We start from the raw sequence: 17,297 nt of genomic DNA, 5'->3' as shown, positions 1-17,297 counted from the left end.
TTGTCTCCGATCTTTAAATGGGAGTGAACAAAGATAAAATGGAGGGAAATACTTTCTACTTTCTGTGATGAAACTTTCTCTAATCTCCTGCATGGTCTACTCATGATTTTCTCTACAGCTGTGCTGGTGGGCCAGGTGACACTGCGCCTGATGAAACCTGAGTGTCATCTGGACGAGGCCTGGGGACAGGAGGATCTAGAAACAGCCACCCAGCGCACGGTCGGGCTGCTGCACATGCACACTGTCCCACACAGAGAGGGAAAGGCTGGTGGTGAGCACACACACACACAGAGAGGGCAAGACTTGTGAAGAAACACTGACACAATACAGACATACATCAACATAATTATACCTGCTGGTGGCCTAATGCTCTCATCCTGTTGTTTCAGACATGGCTCCGCTGTCTGCCCCAGCCTTCTCCTTCTGTTTCCCCCTGCTCAACACCGTGCTCAGGGACTCCTCAGGCAGCACTGAGGAGACGGAGAGCATGCAGGTCCGCGCCCTGCAGGTCATTAATGTGCATGCTCAACTTCGCGCTGAGGTTGACACCTCAGACATACTCATCGATGAGGTAAGAGTTGATCAAGTTTATCGTCTAGCAGTGTGTTGTTACCTCCCTTTGTCTGAGGTGTTCTCCTATCAATGTATAATACTCCTATGAACGTATAATACTGCTATCAACGTATAATACTGCTATCAACGTATAATACTGCTATCAACGTATAATACTGCTATCAACGTATAATACTGCTATCAACGTATAATACTGCTATCAACGTATAATACTGCTATCAACGTATAATACTCCTATCAACGTATAATACTGCTATCAATGTATAATACTGCTATCAACGTATAATACTCCTATCAACGTATAATACTGCTATCAACGTATAATACTGCTATCAATGTATAATACTGCTATCAACGTATAATACTCCTATCAACGTATAATACTCCTATCAACGTATAATACTCCTATCAACGTATAATACTGCTATCAACGTATAATACTGCTATCAATGTATAATACTGCTATCAACGTATAATACTCCTATCAACGTATAATACTCCTATCAACGTATAATACTCCTATCAACGTATAATACTGCTATCAACGTATAATACTGCTATCAATGTATAATACTGCTATCAACGTATAATACTCCTATCAACGTATAATACTGCTATCAACGTATAATACTGCTATCAATGTATAATACTGCTATCAACGTATAATACTCCTATCAACGTATAATACTCCTATCAACGTATAATACTGCTATCAACGTATACTACTCCTATCAACGTATAATACTCCTATCAACGTATAATACTGCTATCAACGTATAATACTCCTATCAACATATAATACTTCTATCAACGTATAATACTCCTATCAACGTATAATACTGCTATCAACGTATAATACTCCTATCAACGTATAATACTTGTCGTCTCTTCCTAAACTCTCCACTCTGGCTGGCTATCATAGACAAAGGGCTTATGTTTGTATGACTTGTCTCTCTGTTTTGTCTCTCAGAATGGACCTGAGCTGCTACCTCGTTTCAGTATGCTGCTGCTCCTGACCAGAGTCATCTCCACTGCAGCACCCAGACTGCAGGTACACACTCCAACACCATGCTTCTACCACATTTACAGACAAATACTAACCAGTAGAGCTATCACATACGTTTATACAGTGTGTCCGAGTGTAGATCTGTAATTGTGTGTGTTTCAGGTGCTGGCGTCCCAGTGTCTGACGGCGGTATGTGCCAGTGCAGGAGGAGAAAAGGGCTGTGCTCTGGCTGAGCAGAATGAGATAGATGTCCTGCTGGAGGCTCTGCTCTCCCCCTGCTTCTCTGTCAGAGACGCTGCCCTCAGGGTGAGGAAATAGTGTGTGTCTGTGTGTGTGTACTGTGTGTAGGTCTTTGGATGTGTGTTAATGTCCCACCTCTCTCTCTGTCCAGGGCCTGTTGGAGATGGAGATGGCTCTGCCTACAGAAAGTACAGATGCCAATGGTCTGCGTGTTCTCCGCAGGCTGTGGGTGTCCAGGTTTGATGTGGAGGAGCAGTGCAGGACCCTGGCTGAGAAGTGAGTAGCTAACGTCGTCCCCTCTATGTAATACTTAGCTAGTTGAATATAGCTCCCGTCTTCAAAATTACTTTGCTTTCGAGAAGTAGCGCGTCTCTCCTCTCATGTAGCGTAGCTGCTGTGACTGACCATACCACTCTGCTCCCCTTCTGTCCCCCAGGCTGTGGCAGGCTCTGTGTCTGGAGCTGGTCCCTGAGCTGTGCTCTATGCTCATTGGGGATGTGACCCACCATGAGGAGGCTGTGCGTACTGCCGGGGCTGAGGCTCTGTCCAGTGCCATCAGCGAGTACCGCGACCAGTCCCCCACTGTCCTGGGTCAGCTCAATGAGCTCTACCACCAGAAACTCTATGTGAGTCTCCCTCCCCATGGCCCTCCTATCACAGCTCAGGAATAGCCACTAGTCAGGTATCAAGAGTGGTGTGTTGTTGTAAGATCCGCTATATATAAAAAGGTATGTGGACACCCCTTCAAATTAGTGGATTCAGCTATTTCAGCCACACCTGTTGCTGATGGGTATAAAATCGAGCACACAGCCATGCGATCTCCATAGACAAACATTGGCAGTAGAATGGCCTTGAAAAGCTCAGTGACTTTCAACCTGGCACTGTCATAGGATGCCACCTTTCCAACAAGTCAGTTGGTCAAATTTCTGCCCTGCTAGAGCTGCCCTGGTCAACTGTAAGTGCTGTTATTGTGAAGGGGAAACAGCTCAGCCACGAAGTGGTAGGCCACACAAGCTCACAGAACAGGACCGCAGTGTGCTAAAGCGCGTAAAAATCCTTTGTCCTCGGTTGCAACACCAACTACTGAGTTCCAAACTGCCTATGGAAGCAACGTCAGCACAATAACTGTTAGTCGGGAGCTTCATGAAATGGTTTCCATGGCCGAGCAGCCACACACAAACCTAAGATCACCATGCGCAATGCCAAGCGTCAGCTGTAGTGGTGTAATGCTCACCGCCATTGGACTCTGGAGCAATGGAAACGCGTTCTCTGGAATGATGAATCACGCGTCACCATCTGGCAGTCCGACGGGCGAATCTGGGTTTGGCAGATGCCAGGAGAACGCTACCTGCCCCAATACATAGTGCCAACTAAAGTTTGGTGGAGGAGGAATAATGGTCTTGGGACTGTTTGTCATGGTTCAGGCTAGGCCCCTTAGTTCCAGTGAAGGGAAATCTTAACACTGCAGCATACAATGACATTCTAGACGATTCTGTGCTTCCAACTTTGTGGCAACCGTTTGGGGAAGGCCCTTTTCTGTTTCAGGATGACGATGCCCCCGTGCACAATGTGAGGTCCATTCAGAAATGGTTTGTTGAGATCGGTGTGGAAGAACTTGACTGGCCTGCACAGAGCCCTGACCTCAACCCCATCGAACACCTTTGGGATGAATTGGAACGCTGACTGCGAGCCAGGCCTAATAGCCCAACATCAGTGCCCGACCTCACTAATGCGCTTGTGGCTGAATGGAAGCAAGTCCCCACAGCAATGTTCCAACATCTAGTGGAAAGCCTTCCCAGAAGAGTGGAGGCTGTTATAGCAGCAAAGGGGGGACCAACTCCATATGCATGCCCATGATTTTGGAATGAGAGCAGGTGTCCACATACTTCTGGTCATGTATTGTAGAACCATGGTCAATGTGAAACTGTTGTCTTTTTACAGAGACCCCCTCCTGTCCTGGATGCTTTAGGACGAGTCATCTCTGAACAACCACCTGACCAGTGGGAAGCCAGGTAAGAGAACGCTCTGCCACTCAACAATGTTGATACAACTCTTATTCCAGTGTATAGCACTGGGTGATGATAATGTTGATAGCTTTCTATATCCTAATTTGCTGTGTTTTTAAGTGGGACCACCTTGTTGCGTGGTGTCTAAGGGTGTGTTGGTGTCTGCAGGTGTGGAATCGCCCTGGCTCTGAACAAGCTGTGTCAGTACCTGGATGAGCCCCAGGTCACCCCTCTCTTCCTGTTCTTTGTTCCTGACGCCCTGAATGACCGTCACCCTGAGGTGCGGCGCTGCATGCTGGACGCTGCCCTCTCTGCCCTCAACACACATGGAAAGGTACCAACATTCTTTATTTACTCTAGACAACCACACGCATCTCCTGGCACCCAATGCAACGGCTCCTCTCTCAATGGACTGCTACAGTATATCCGTTTTCTTTCTGAGTAGTGTGTTGTGTTGTGTTCAAGGACAATGTGAGCTCCCTGCTCCCCGTGTTCGAGGAGTTTCTGAAGAACGCCCCACAGGATGCCAGCTACGACTCAGTCCGCCAGAGTGTGGTCATCCTAATGGGCTCTCTGGCCAAACATCTGGAAAAGAGTGATCCCAAGGTCAAACCCATCGTGGCCAAGCTCATCACAGCACTCTCCACACCGTCACAGCAGGTACTGGAAAAATCCCTTTAAGAGTGTGCTCCTAATCTCAGTTTGTTACCTGTATAAAATACACCTGGGAGCCAGAAATCTTTCTGATTGAGAGGGGGTCAAATACTTATTTCCCTCTTTAAAATGCAAATCAATTTATAACATTTTTGACATGCGTTTTTCTGGATTTTTTTGTTGTTATTCTGTCTCTCACTGTTCAAATAAACCTACCATTAAAATTATAGACTGGTCATTTCTTTGTCAGTGGACAAACGTACAAAATCAGCAGGGGATCAAATAATCCTTTCCCTCACTGTAGGTTTCATCTTGATTTCTATAACCTATATGCATTGACCTTTACAATGAAATGCCTTTACATTGTCACATTGGCCTCAGCTGAGCATCACTAAGCCTTCTTATGGTAATCGTGATCTTGTCTGTCTCTTTCCTCCCTCAGGTCCAGGAGTCTGTGGCTAGCTGCCTGCCTCCTCTGGTCCCTGCCATCAGGGAGGATGCTGGGGGGATGGTGCGTAAGCTGCTGCAGCTGCTGCTGGAGAGTGACAAGTACGCTGAGAGGAAGGGTGCGGCCTACGGCCTGGCAGGCCTGGTCAAAGGCCTGGGCATCCTGGCCCTCAAACAGCAGGACATCATGAGCACCCTGAGCGACGCCATCCAGGACAAGAAGAACTTCCGACGCAGAGAGGGTCAGTGACTCCTTGCCAGTTGCTTAACCTTGCTGGGCTCTATGGTGTAGTTTGTTCACCCGCTATCTTTGCCTGTGATTTCTAACACTTAACTCTCTCGGTCTTCTCCAGGTGCCCTGTTTGCCTTTGAGATGCTGTGCAACATGCTGGGGAAGCTGTTTGAGCCCTATGTGGTCCACGTGCTGCCCCACCTCCTGCTCTGCTTTGGGGACGGGAACCAGTACGTCAGAGAGGTAGAGTTAACATTACCAGCTTCTCATTTCAATCCCACCTACTTTCTCTCTTTATCCCGCTTTCTCACACACTTCTCACTCAACACTACTTTTCCACCTAATAATTCTCACATTCACTCACGTTTTGTTGTGCATTACGCTCTACCTAACGTAACTGCCCTTTTCCAGGCGGCAGATGACTGTGCCAAGGCGGTGATGAGGAACCTGAGTGCCCACGGGGTGAAGTTGGTGCTGCCCTCCCTGCTGGTGGCTCTGGAGGAGGAGTCCTGGAGGACCAAAGCAGGTGAGGGTCCACCCACTGCATCATGGGCCTTTTTTTGAGAGCTGTGCCATGTTATCCCAAATGATAGGATTGAACCATTCAGCAATCACCTGATGGTAACCACATCCTTGTCTTGTCCTCCCTTCCTTTGCCCCCACTCTGCTCCCAATTTATCTCTCTCTCCTTAATCCTTATACTCTCCCCTATCTACTCTACTTTCCTCCTCCAGGTTCTGTGGAGCTCCTGGGTGCCATGGCATACTGTGCCCCTAAGCAGCTGTCCTCCTGCCTGCCCAGCATTGTGCCCAAGCTGACCGAGGTGCTGACTGACTCCCATGTCAAAGTGCAGAATGCCGGCCAACAGGCCTTACGACAGATCGGCTCTGTCATCCGCAACCCTGAGATCCTAGGTATGGAGGGCTGTGCTCAACTCTGAGATTTAGCTATAGAAATGCAAAAATTCAGTTAAAAAAAATTCTGTTAATTTTACTTATACATCTGTACAGTTGTGTGAAAGTAATTAAGTAATTTTTTATATCTGTACTCTACTTTACCATGTATATGTTTGACTACTTTTACTTCACTACATTCCTAAAGAAAAATAATGTACTTTTAATTCCATACATTTTCCCTGACACCCGAAAGTACTCGTTACATGTTGAACAGCAAAATGGTCTAATTCACACACTTATCAAGAGAACATCCCTGGTCATCCCTACTGCCTCTGATCTGGCGGACTCACTAAACACACATGCTTCATTTGTAAATTATGTCTGAGTGGGGCCCTGGCTATCAGTACATTTTAAAAACAATAAAATGGTGCCGTCTGGTTTGCTTGATATGAATTTGAAATGGTTTATACTTTTACTTTTGACATTTATGTATATTTAAAACCAAATACTTTTAGACTTTTACTCAAGTAGTATTTTACTGGGTGACTCACTTTTACTTGAGTCATTTTCTATTACGGTATCTTTACTTTTACTCAAGTATGACAATTGGGTACTTTTTCCACAAATGCATATGTAGGGGTAATACAGATACCGATTGGTATTTTAGGGTGGTCACGAACAGTGTTTCTGTCCCCCTCTCAGCCATAACCCCCATCCTGCTGGACGCCCTCACTGATCCCTCCCGTAAGACCCAGAACTGCCTGCAGACGCTGCTGGACACCAAGTTTGTCCACTTCATCGACGCCCCCTCCCTGGCCCTCATCATGCCCATCGTCCAGAGGGCCTTCCAGGACCGCTCCACTGACACTCGCAAGATGGCTGCTCAGATCATCGGCAACATGTACTCCCTCACTGACCAGAAGGTACATAGCAACACTGGGATATTGAGCTGCATTGTACCACAATTCATCAATTGATCTTCTCAAAATGCTCTAAGTTTATAATATATGTGTTTCTAATGGTTGACACAATGTGTTTGTCTCTTTGTGTTACAGGACCTGTCCCCATACCTGCCCAGTGTCATTCCTGGACTCAAAGCCTCTCTGCTGGACCCTGTGCCTGAGGTATGTGCCTGTGCCTAACAGCTCAACAACAAACACGTTAACGTTAAGTGGTTTGGTTACCTGATAACTCTCTCTCTCCTCTCAGGTGCGTACAGTGTCAGCCAAGGCCCTGGGTGCCATGGTGAAGGGCATGGGTGAGTCTTGCTTTGATGACCTGATGCCCTGGCTCATGGAGACCCTGGCATCTGAGCAGAGCTCTGTGGACCGCTCTGGAGCTGCCCAAGGTCTGGCTGAAGTGATGGCTGGGCTGGGCGTGGAGAAGCTGGACAAGCTGATGCCAGACGTGGTGCAGACGGCCAGCAAGGTGGACATCGCCTCCCACGTCCGCGACGGTTACATCATGATGTTCATCTACCTGCCCCTCACCTTCGGGGACAGGTTCACCCCCTACGTTGGCCCCATAATCCCCTGCATCCTCAAGGTAGGGGAGCACTCACCATTCACTACCATCTCTCCAATCTCTCTCTCTTTCTCGTTCTGGTTGTGAACACCTCTCACCAGTCTCTCCCTCTCTCCTCGGTATTACAGGCTCTGGCAGATGAGAACGAGTATGTGAGAGACACTGCCCTGCGTGCCGGCCAGCGCATCATCAGCATGTACGCTGAGACTGCCATTGCCCTGCTGCTGCCTGAACTGGAACAGGGCCTGTTTGATGACCTCTGGAGGATTAGGTCAGGCATCTACCCATATATACACACAATATACATTTTATGTCAGTATGTAATGGTTTTACTTGGCAGTGATAGTAATGTATGCCTCCATGTTGTCTCTGGTTCACAGGTTCAGCTCTGTGCAGCTGCTGGGAGACCTACTGTTCCACATCTCTGGAGTCACAGGGAAGATGACCACCGAGACCGCCTCAGAGGACGACAACTTTGGCACAGCGCAGTCCAACAAGGTATTCTGACAAATATACATGATTGTACTGTATAGATCGTTGATTATATAGTGGTGTATATTAGAAGTAAAGAATGTTGAAGGTATGTAGTGTTGCTGCTGAGCTCTCTTCCTCGTCTCCCAGGCTATCATCGGAGCCCTGGGTGGAGAGAGGCGTAACCGAGTCCTGTCTGGCCTCTACATGGGCCGTTCAGACACCCAGCTGGTGGTACGACAGGCCTCCCTCCACGTGTGGAAGATCGTGGTGTCCAACACGCCCCGCACCCTCCGGGAGATCTTGCCCACCCTCTTCACTCTGCTGCTGGGCTTCCTGGCCTCCGACTGCCCCGACAAGAGAACGGTAACGCTACTGCTCCCCAAGTCTAGAATCTATGGAGTTGTTTCCTTCTTTCCCTCTCACAACTATTAAACTGTATCACATCCCCTTTGTCTAACTCTCTGTTGTCCTGTTCTTTAGTTGCACATTGTAAGACTTTAGATTTCTGTTATTACTGAATTACAGTATTCTTGTCTGAATTTGAGTGTGTTTGCGTTCTGTGTTCTCTCCTGCTTCTGATCCCTGGGTTACTGAATGTGACTTCTCTCTCTGGTTGTAGATCGCTGCGAGGACACTTGGAGACTTGGTCCGTAAACTGGGAGAGAAGATCCTCCCAGAGATCATTCCTATCCTGGAGGAGGGTCTGCGCTCAGACAAGAGTGATGAGAGGCAGGGCGTGTGCATCGGCCTCAGTGAGATCATGAAGTCCACCAGCAGGGACGCGGTCAGTTCCTCAACACATACCTGGCCACTTTTTCCTTTATTTAACCTGGCAGTCCCTTGAGATGAGTATCAATTTTTCAAGGGAAACCTTTAAATGTCTTAGACATAGCAGGGGTATGTGATGTGATGCCTTGGTAGAGCAGTAAGGTGACAATGTGTGTGTTGTGTATGTTTCCAGGTGCTGATATTCTCTGAGTCCCTGGTCCCCACAGTGAGGAAGGCTCTGTGTGACCCCCTTGAGGAGGTACGAGAGGCTGCAGCCAAAACCTTTGAGCAGCTCCACGCCACCATAGGTCACCAGGCCCTGGATGACATCCTGCCTGCCCTGCTCAAACAGCTGGTGAGAGACACATCCACACACACACACACACACCATCATAAACCCAATTCACCTCTAAAAAACCCTCTGTATCCACCATAGACATTAAAACCAGTAGATAGTGATTGCGCTGACGTCATCCACGTATTCCAATGGAAAACTTCCGATGGCGCATGAAGCCGGAAGTATTTGAATTTGAAGCGTGCCATATTGCTGAATGGGGCTTGAATGGCACCAAAAAATCGCTAAGCATTATAGTTCAAGTGGCCGTAACTAGCAAAGGATCATGGTCGATGTCGTAGCTTTCATCCTGCCTGGGAGAGTCAACCGGGAGCCTCCTCGTAGCCTGCCGGCATGTGATTGGTCTGTGTCACGTGGTCCTGTGTAACAACAAATGTAGTCGTCAGAATGGATTTAATAAAATGTCTCGATTTGTAGCGAACTTGATAAGAATTCACTGGGGGGATCGAACTCGATCATAATAAACACATTTTAGAGCTCAAAACAGCCGTCTAAAAAAATTGTTTGGCCGTTCTGGCGATCGTAATTTACATAGGCTTTCTAGGGCAGACTAGGGCTTTTAGCACTGCTACGTTGTTACGTAGTAGCCGACCAGTAGAGCTCGTGACTTAACGCTCCAGACCAGACACTGGGGGCCTGGTATCCACACATTGTGTTCAGTAATACTCACTCCCCTGTACCTCCCTAAAGCAATTCTGGAGAGGGCAGAGAGGACCCACCATGGAACAGAATATTTACATTTGACATTTTAGTCATTTAGCATACGCTCTTATCCAGAGCGACTTACAGTTAGTGAGTGCATACATTTTCATACTGGCCCCCCGTGGGAATCGAACCCACAACCCTGGCTTTGCAAGCGCCATGCTCTACCAACTGAGCTACACGGGACCTATATAGAGTGAGGTTAATGTTTCTCTGTGTGCAGGATGATGAGGAGACTGCAGAGTTTGCTCTGGATGGTCTGAAACAGGTGATGGCAGTAAAGAGTCGCTCTGTGCTGCCCTACCTGGTGCCCAAGGTGAGCTGTCCACACATTATACACTACTAACAATGGTTAATCTCAATTATAATTTATTGGATTTATATAACACTTTTCCTGATGCTCAAAGTGCCTTTAAGTCTTTTATAGTATGAGTGTACACTACCGGTCAAAAGTCTTAGAACACCTACTCATTCCAGGGTTTTTCTTTATTTTTTACAATTTTCTACATTGTAGAAAAATAGTGAAGACATCAAAACTATGAAATAACACAAGGAATCATGTAGTAACCAAAAATGTGTTAAACAACTCAAAATCTCTTTTATATTTTGAGATTATTCAAATAGCCACTCTTTGCCTTGATGACAGCTTTGCACATGCTTGGCATTCTCTCAACCAGCTTCACCTGGAATACTTTTCCAACAGTCTTGAAGGAGTTCCCACATATGCTGAGCACTTGTTGGCTGCTTTTCCTTCACTCTGTGGTCCAACTCATCCCAAACCATCTCAATTTGGTTGGGGGATTGTGGAGGCAGGTCATCTGATGCAGCACTCCATCACTCTCCTTCTTGGTAAAATAGCCCTTACACAGCCTGGAGGTGTGTTGGGTCATTGTCCTGTTGAAAAACAAATGATAGTCCCACTAAGCCCAAACCAGATGGTATGGCGTATCGCTTCAGAATGCTGTGGTAGCCATGCTGGTTAAGTGAGCCTTGAATTCTAAATAAATCACAGACAGTGTCACCAGCAAAGCACCCCCACACCATAACACCTCCTCCTCCATGCTTTACGGGGGAAATACACATGCGGAGATCATCCGTTCACCGACACCACATCTCACAAAGACACGGCGGTTGGAACCAAAAATCTCCAAATAGGACTCCAGACCAAAGGACACATTTCCACCGGTCTAATGTCCGTTGCTCGTGTTTCTTCTTATTGGTGTCCTTTAGTAGTGGTTTCTTTGCAGAAATTCAACCATGAAGGCCTGATTCACACAGTCCCCTCTGAACAGTTGTTGAGATGTGTCTGTGACTTGAACTCTGTGAAGCATTTATTTGGGCTGCAATTTCTGAGGCTGGTAACTCTAATGAACTTATCCTCTGCAGCAGAGGTAACTCTGGGTCTTCCATTCCTGTGGTGGACCTCATGAGAGCCAATTTCATCATAGTGCTTGATGGTTTTTGCGACTGCACTTGAAGAAACTTTCATAGTTCTTGAAATTTTCCGGAGTGACTGACCTTCGTGTCTTAAAGTAATGATGGACTGTTGTTTCTCTTTGCTTATTTGAGCTGTTCTTGCCATAATATGGACTTGGTCTTTTACCAAATAGGGCTATCTTCTGTAACCCCCCCCCCCTACCTTGTCACAACACAACTGATTGGCACATTAAGAAGGAAAGAAATTCCACAAATTAACTTTTAAGAAGGCACACCTGTTAATTGAAATGCATTCCAGGTGACTACGTCATGAAGCTGGTTGAGAGAATGCCAAGAGTGTGCAAAGCTGTCATCAAGGCAAAGGGTGGCTATTTGAAGAATCTCAAATATAAAATATGTTTTGATTTGTTTAACACTTTTTTGGTTGCTACATGAGTCCATATGTGTTATTTCATAGTTTTGATGTCTTCACTATTATTCTACAATGTAGAAAATAGTAAAAATAAAGAAAAACCCTCAAATGAGTGTGTTCTAAAACTTCTGACTGGTAGTGTAGTTCTGTGTATGAATGCTATCCTCTCCTCTCCCCTGTCAGCTGACTGCTCCTCCAGTGAACACGCGTGTGCTGGCCTTCCTATCTGCCGTGGCTGGAGACGCTCTGACACGCCACCTGGGGGTCATCCTGCCCGCCCTCTACTCCTCTCTGAAAGACAAGCTGGGAACAGAGGAAGGACAGCAGGTAATAACAGCATTCATGATTACAAGATGGTTGTAAAGCAGTAGCAAGTGGACGGGCACTACTATTACAGTCATCATCATGGGGATAATATTACAGTGGTTCTTAGTGGGCTGTTGTGATCACTAGATGATGGCTCTGTCTCCAGGCTCATATAACCCCTGTCCTCACCCCACCCGTCCTCTAGGAGCTGGCCAGCTGCCAGGCAGTGATCCTGTCTGTGGAGGATGAGGTTGGTCAGCGTATCATCATCGAGGACCTGCTGGAGGCCACCAGATCACCTGACGCTGGTCTCAGACAGGCCGCCGCCACCATCCTGAATGGATACTTCTCCCGCACCCGCCTGGACTACAGCGCCCACACACGCAACCTGCTGTCAGGCCTCATCCGCCTGCTCAACGACTCCAACCCTGAGGTCCTGGTTCAGAGCTGGGACGCCATCAACTCCATCACCAAGGTTAGCTGTTGGCACCATGAGCATTACAGGCACTGGGAATTAGTTTGTCAGGGTTTACTGACGTCATACAGTATTTGTTATTCATGTGTGTTGCAGCTTTATGCAGCATTGATTTTATAGATAACCAAAGGCCACTAGGTTAACTGACATAGTATGTATCTATGTGAGGTAATGTTAGACTCTTGTTTGTTTGTTTTTGTAGAAACTGGACGCTGGCAGCCAGCTGGCTCTGATTGACGACCTGCACAGAGACATCCGATCAGTGGCAGCAGACGTCAAGGGTCAGCATCTGCCTGGGTTCTGTCTGCCCAAGAAGGTAAGCCTCTCCTCTAGACACATATGGCGCATTTCCACTGAGGATTTAGCCCAGTGTTTTACTCAGAAGGCTCAGACTTTTCTGTTACCATCTACGCGGGCCGGCACCCATGTCTCACTGGGCCATGGCTCCGGTGGACCTTAACTTGGAACCAAGCCCCCTGGGTACTTTTCAGCTGGCATTTACATAACACTGGCTAACTGTGAACTTTAACACCTTCAAACAAAGCAACAGTCTTGAATGATGCAGAGGCTGAATCTGCTCGCTACAAGTCTTTAGTGTCACACTCCTGATGGAAACACACTAAAGGCGTCCGCATGCTTCCCAGCCAAACAGTTCGGAGTTTGTTCATTCGGAAAGTATTCAGACCCCTTCCCTTCCACATTTTGTTACGTTACAGCCTTATTCTAAAATGGATTAAATAAAAAAATGTCCTCAATCTACACACAATACTCCATAATGACAAAGCGAAAACAGGTTTTTAGAATTTTTGGCAAATGTATTAAAAATGAAAAACAGATACCTTATTTACATAAGTCTCGAAATTGAGCTCCGGTGCATCCTGTTTCCATTTATCATCCTTGAGATGTTTCTACAACTTTATTGGAGTCCACCTGTGGTAAATTCAATTGATTGGACATTACATTTTAGTCATTTAGCAGACGCTCTAATCCAGAGCGATTTACAGTTAGTGAGTGCATACATTTTTCATACTGATGACACCAACAGTGAATTGAACATGGGAGTATCCCCATGCCAGCTGTTTGTACCTGCTAAACAACAGGCTGGCAGCTGATAGGAGAACACTGTGGCAGATAGTGAAACATATCAGTTTGTCGATGACAAGTGATATCCGGACGTAGATCATTTCAGCCAATCAGAGCAGGAACTGCATAGTGATTATGAATGATGGCACCAGACTGCGAGAGAGAGAGAGAGAGAGATCCCAAAAAGCCTGGAGTCATTAAGCCAAGCACAGCCACATTACAGTACAGACAGTCATCCAACTTTTTGCCAACAGAGGAGACAGATTTGCAGTATATTTTCACGCCTGTGTATCAAAACGGCTGACAGTACTGGCAAACCTTTCCATTACTTTAACTAGCTCTGCCCTGAACTTTAGTCACTGTTATTAGCCGGCTACCATCCGGTACTCAACCCTGCACCTTAGAGACTGCTGCCCTATGTACACAGTTATTGAACACTGGTCACTTTAATAATGTTTACATACTATTTTACCCACTTCATTCTAGTCAAGGCTCATCCTATATAATTAATGCTGTACACTCCTTTTCTATTCATATAATGTCTATAATACACCATCATATACATATATATTTATATTCCGGACTCTGACATTGCTCGTCCTGATATTTCTTATTTCCTTTATTTTTGGGATTTGTGTGTATTGTTTGTTTTGTATGGTTAGGTATTGACTGCACTGTTGGAGCTAGAAAAACAACAATTTTGACATGATTTGGAAAGGCACACACCTGTCTATATAAGGTCCCACAGCTGACAGAGCATGTCAGAGCAAAAACCAAGCCATGAGGTCGAAGGAATTGTCTGTAGAGCTCCGAGACAGGATTGTGTCGAGGCACAGATCTGGGGAAGGGTACCAAGAAATGTCTGCAGCATTGAAGGTCCCCAAGAACACAGTGGCCTCCATCATTCTTAAATGGAAGAAGTTTGGAACCACCAAGACTCTTCCTAGAGCCGACCGCCCGGCCAAACTGAGCAATCTGGGGAGAAGGGCCTTGGTCAGGGAGGAGACCAAGAAGCTGATGGTCATTCTGACAGAGCTCCTTAGTTCCTCTATGGAGATGGGAGAATGTTCCAGACGGACAACCATCTCTGCAGCACTCCACCAATCAGGCCTTTATGGTAGAGTGGCCAGACGGAAGCCACTCCTCAGTAAAAGGCACATGACAGCCCGCTTGGAGTTTGCCAAAAGGCACCTAAAGGACTCTCAGACCATGAGAAACAAGATTCTCTGGTCTGATGAAACCAAGATTGAACTCTTTGGCCTGAATGCCAAGCGTCACGTCTGGAGGAAACCAGGCACTGCTCATCACCTGGCCAATACCATCCCTACGGTGAAGCATGGTGGTGGCAGCATCATGCTGTGGGGATGTTTTTCAGCGGCAGGGACTGGGAGACTAATCAGGATCGAGGTAAATATGAACGGCGCTAAGTACACCGATTTTTGATGAAAACCTGCTCCAGAGCGCTCAGGACCTCAGACTGGGGAAAAGGTTCACCTTCCAACGGGACAACGACCCTAAGCACACAGCCAAGACAACGCAGGAGTGGCTTCGGGACAACTCTCTGAATGTCCTTGAGTGGCCCAGCCAGAGCCCGGACTTGAACCCGATCAAACATCTCTGGAGATGAAAAATGTATGCACTCACTAACTGTAAGTCACTCTGGATAAGAGCGTCTGCTAAATGACTAAAATGTAAATGTAAAAAAAATGGAGATACCTGAAAATAGCTGTGCAGCGACGCTTCCCATCCAACCTGACAGAGCTTGAGAGGATCTGCAGAGAAACTCCCCAAAAACAGGTGTGCCAAGCTTGTAGCGTCATACCCAAGAAGACTCGAGGCTGTAATCACTGACAAAGGTGCTTCAACAAAGTACTGAGTAAAGTGTCTGAATACTTATGTAAATGTGATATTTCAGTTTTGTATTTTGTATAAAAAATCTAAACCTGTTTGCTTTGTCATTGTGGGGTATTGTGTGTAGATTGAGGGGGGAATAAAAACAATTTAATCTATTTTAGAAATAAGGCTGTAATTTAACAAAATCTGGAAAAAGTCAAGGGGTCTGAATACTTTCCCATTGCACTGTATATTATGGCAACAATTTGAAGTTTTTGTTCGTTTTGGACTTCGGTAAGGGTTTTTTCGGCTGTTTGGGCACACATTTTTTCCCCCCTGGAGGCAAGCCGAAGTCGGTAGCCAAAGTCTACGCCCCCTCGTCCGTGATTGGTGAACAGTAGGGTTTCTTCAAAAAAGTATTTGTTGTCATTCAATGAGAGACGACTCCTTTTCATGCACATTATTTCATTGAGAAATACTGCACGAAACATCATAGTTAGATGTAATTCTGACTATTTTGAGGAAGTTTATTGGCTACTGCGTCTTAAAATGGACAAACAGTACTATTGCCGCTTTTTTTCTCGTTTTTCAAGCTAAGGTCTTTTTAAGGGAGTATGCAAGCACACTCCTTCGGTTCACGTTGCCGAATTCGGCTAGCCGCCAGTTGAACTGAAGCAAGCTGACGCCTTAACACTAGTTTACATTAGCAACATGCATGCCCCGCCCACCTGAGGATCTGTCTTTATCAACTATCTATTTACTGTGTTTGAGGGTGCAAAATCCACTTGTCATTTAACTCTCGCTGGATTGATTGCTTTCATTTTACTCCTGCGATTCTTTCATACTCTTGCTTGTGCCTGTCGTTTTCCCCCGTTAATGTTATGACCGCTGAAACGTTTACTGACCTGTCAAACACTGGTAATGGCTGAAATGGCCTCAATGGAATACATTGTCTTTTTGTTGGATCTATAAGAAAGCTTCGTCGGGGATTTAACGCACTGTTTTGACACTTACATCACAAGAAAGAGAAGAAAGATAACTTTATTTTGATGGCTGTTCATTTTTTGTGGAATTGAAAGTAATAATTTAATACAGTTGAAATGTTTACAAATTAGATGCGCTGAAATGAAAGCAACTTCCTGAAATGAACACTCGGATTATAGTGATATTATGTTTGATCTTGCAAACAATGTCAAGTATGTTTAGATGGGTGTAACCTAGAGCCAAGCGTGTTGATTTTTAATCCGAGGGTAGCCTGCTATTGACACACTTGAATCATGCAAGAGAAGGTGACAACGTAATTAATGAGGCAGTCTAGACCGTGCATTAGGGTAGACTGAGCAAGTGTTGTGGTTGCAGCCCTGTTTCACACCTTTATATTAATATATGCTAATACCTCTGGTCTATTTATGCAAATGAGGCACATCATTTTCTTAATCTTAACACAAAATATTTAAAAAAACTGATACAATAAGTGTATATGAGTGCATTTTAAGATTTGACAATAAATTGACCTGAATTCCACCAAAATCCCTGAACACCATTCATTATTTGTCTGTGCCAGAAATGTTTTATGTGCTATAATTCAGTCAATATCTGATGGATTATAAAAATTCAAAACGTTTAGAGTATCTTCATCCATTGTCCAACTGTTGTATTTATTAGAATTGTTTTTAAAACCTTGTAACAATTGTGATGACCGTTGCTATTAATACTGGCAACACCCTGGTGTGGGGGTAAGTCTAGATAGAAAAACACCAATACAGTCATATCTACAAGTTACTCAGGCTGACTAATGTTATAATACCTTGTATCCTCCCTCGTCTCCTCTTCCTCTTTACCCCTCTTCTTCTCCTCTCTTTCCCACTTCCCCA

The 17,297-nt window shown here is 45.7% G+C and overlaps 1 protein-coding gene across 1 annotated transcript in view; it reads left to right on the top strand.

The window, feature by feature from the left end:
* Window positions 1–17,297, top strand: part of LOC311141886 (stalled ribosome sensor GCN1-like) — a 39,668-nt gene that overhangs the window by 13,481 nt on the left and 8,890 nt on the right. Inside the window, exons 25-49 of the mRNA XM_084177384.1 lie at window positions 119–271; window positions 390–571; window positions 1,544–1,624; window positions 1,742–1,885; window positions 1,971–2,095; window positions 2,256–2,445; window positions 3,761–3,831; window positions 3,994–4,159; window positions 4,291–4,485; window positions 4,922–5,168; window positions 5,280–5,401; window positions 5,570–5,684; window positions 5,893–6,072; window positions 6,757–6,977; window positions 7,110–7,178; window positions 7,264–7,599; window positions 7,707–7,849; window positions 7,959–8,076; window positions 8,200–8,415; window positions 8,672–8,836; window positions 9,014–9,175; window positions 10,101–10,193; window positions 11,910–12,053; window positions 12,238–12,507; window positions 12,710–12,823. Of these exons, the coding sequence (XP_084033510.1) occupies window positions 119–271; window positions 390–571; window positions 1,544–1,624; window positions 1,742–1,885; window positions 1,971–2,095; window positions 2,256–2,445; window positions 3,761–3,831; window positions 3,994–4,159; window positions 4,291–4,485; window positions 4,922–5,168; window positions 5,280–5,401; window positions 5,570–5,684; window positions 5,893–6,072; window positions 6,757–6,977; window positions 7,110–7,178; window positions 7,264–7,599; window positions 7,707–7,849; window positions 7,959–8,076; window positions 8,200–8,415; window positions 8,672–8,836; window positions 9,014–9,175; window positions 10,101–10,193; window positions 11,910–12,053; window positions 12,238–12,507; window positions 12,710–12,823 (4,022 nt within the window). The remainder of the gene's footprint in view (window positions 1–118; window positions 272–389; window positions 572–1,543; window positions 1,625–1,741; window positions 1,886–1,970; window positions 2,096–2,255; window positions 2,446–3,760; window positions 3,832–3,993; window positions 4,160–4,290; window positions 4,486–4,921; window positions 5,169–5,279; window positions 5,402–5,569; window positions 5,685–5,892; window positions 6,073–6,756; window positions 6,978–7,109; window positions 7,179–7,263; window positions 7,600–7,706; window positions 7,850–7,958; window positions 8,077–8,199; window positions 8,416–8,671; window positions 8,837–9,013; window positions 9,176–10,100; window positions 10,194–11,909; window positions 12,054–12,237; window positions 12,508–12,709; window positions 12,824–17,297) is intronic.

This window comes from Coregonus lavaretus, assembly GCF_964263955.1.
Source record: "Coregonus lavaretus genome assembly, chromosome: 14".
In the NCBI taxonomy this organism is placed as follows: domain Eukaryota; kingdom Metazoa; phylum Chordata; class Actinopteri; order Salmoniformes; family Salmonidae; genus Coregonus; species Coregonus lavaretus.
The sequence above is the reverse complement of the archived record's forward strand: the minus strand, read 5'-3'. Positions and strand labels throughout refer to the sequence as shown.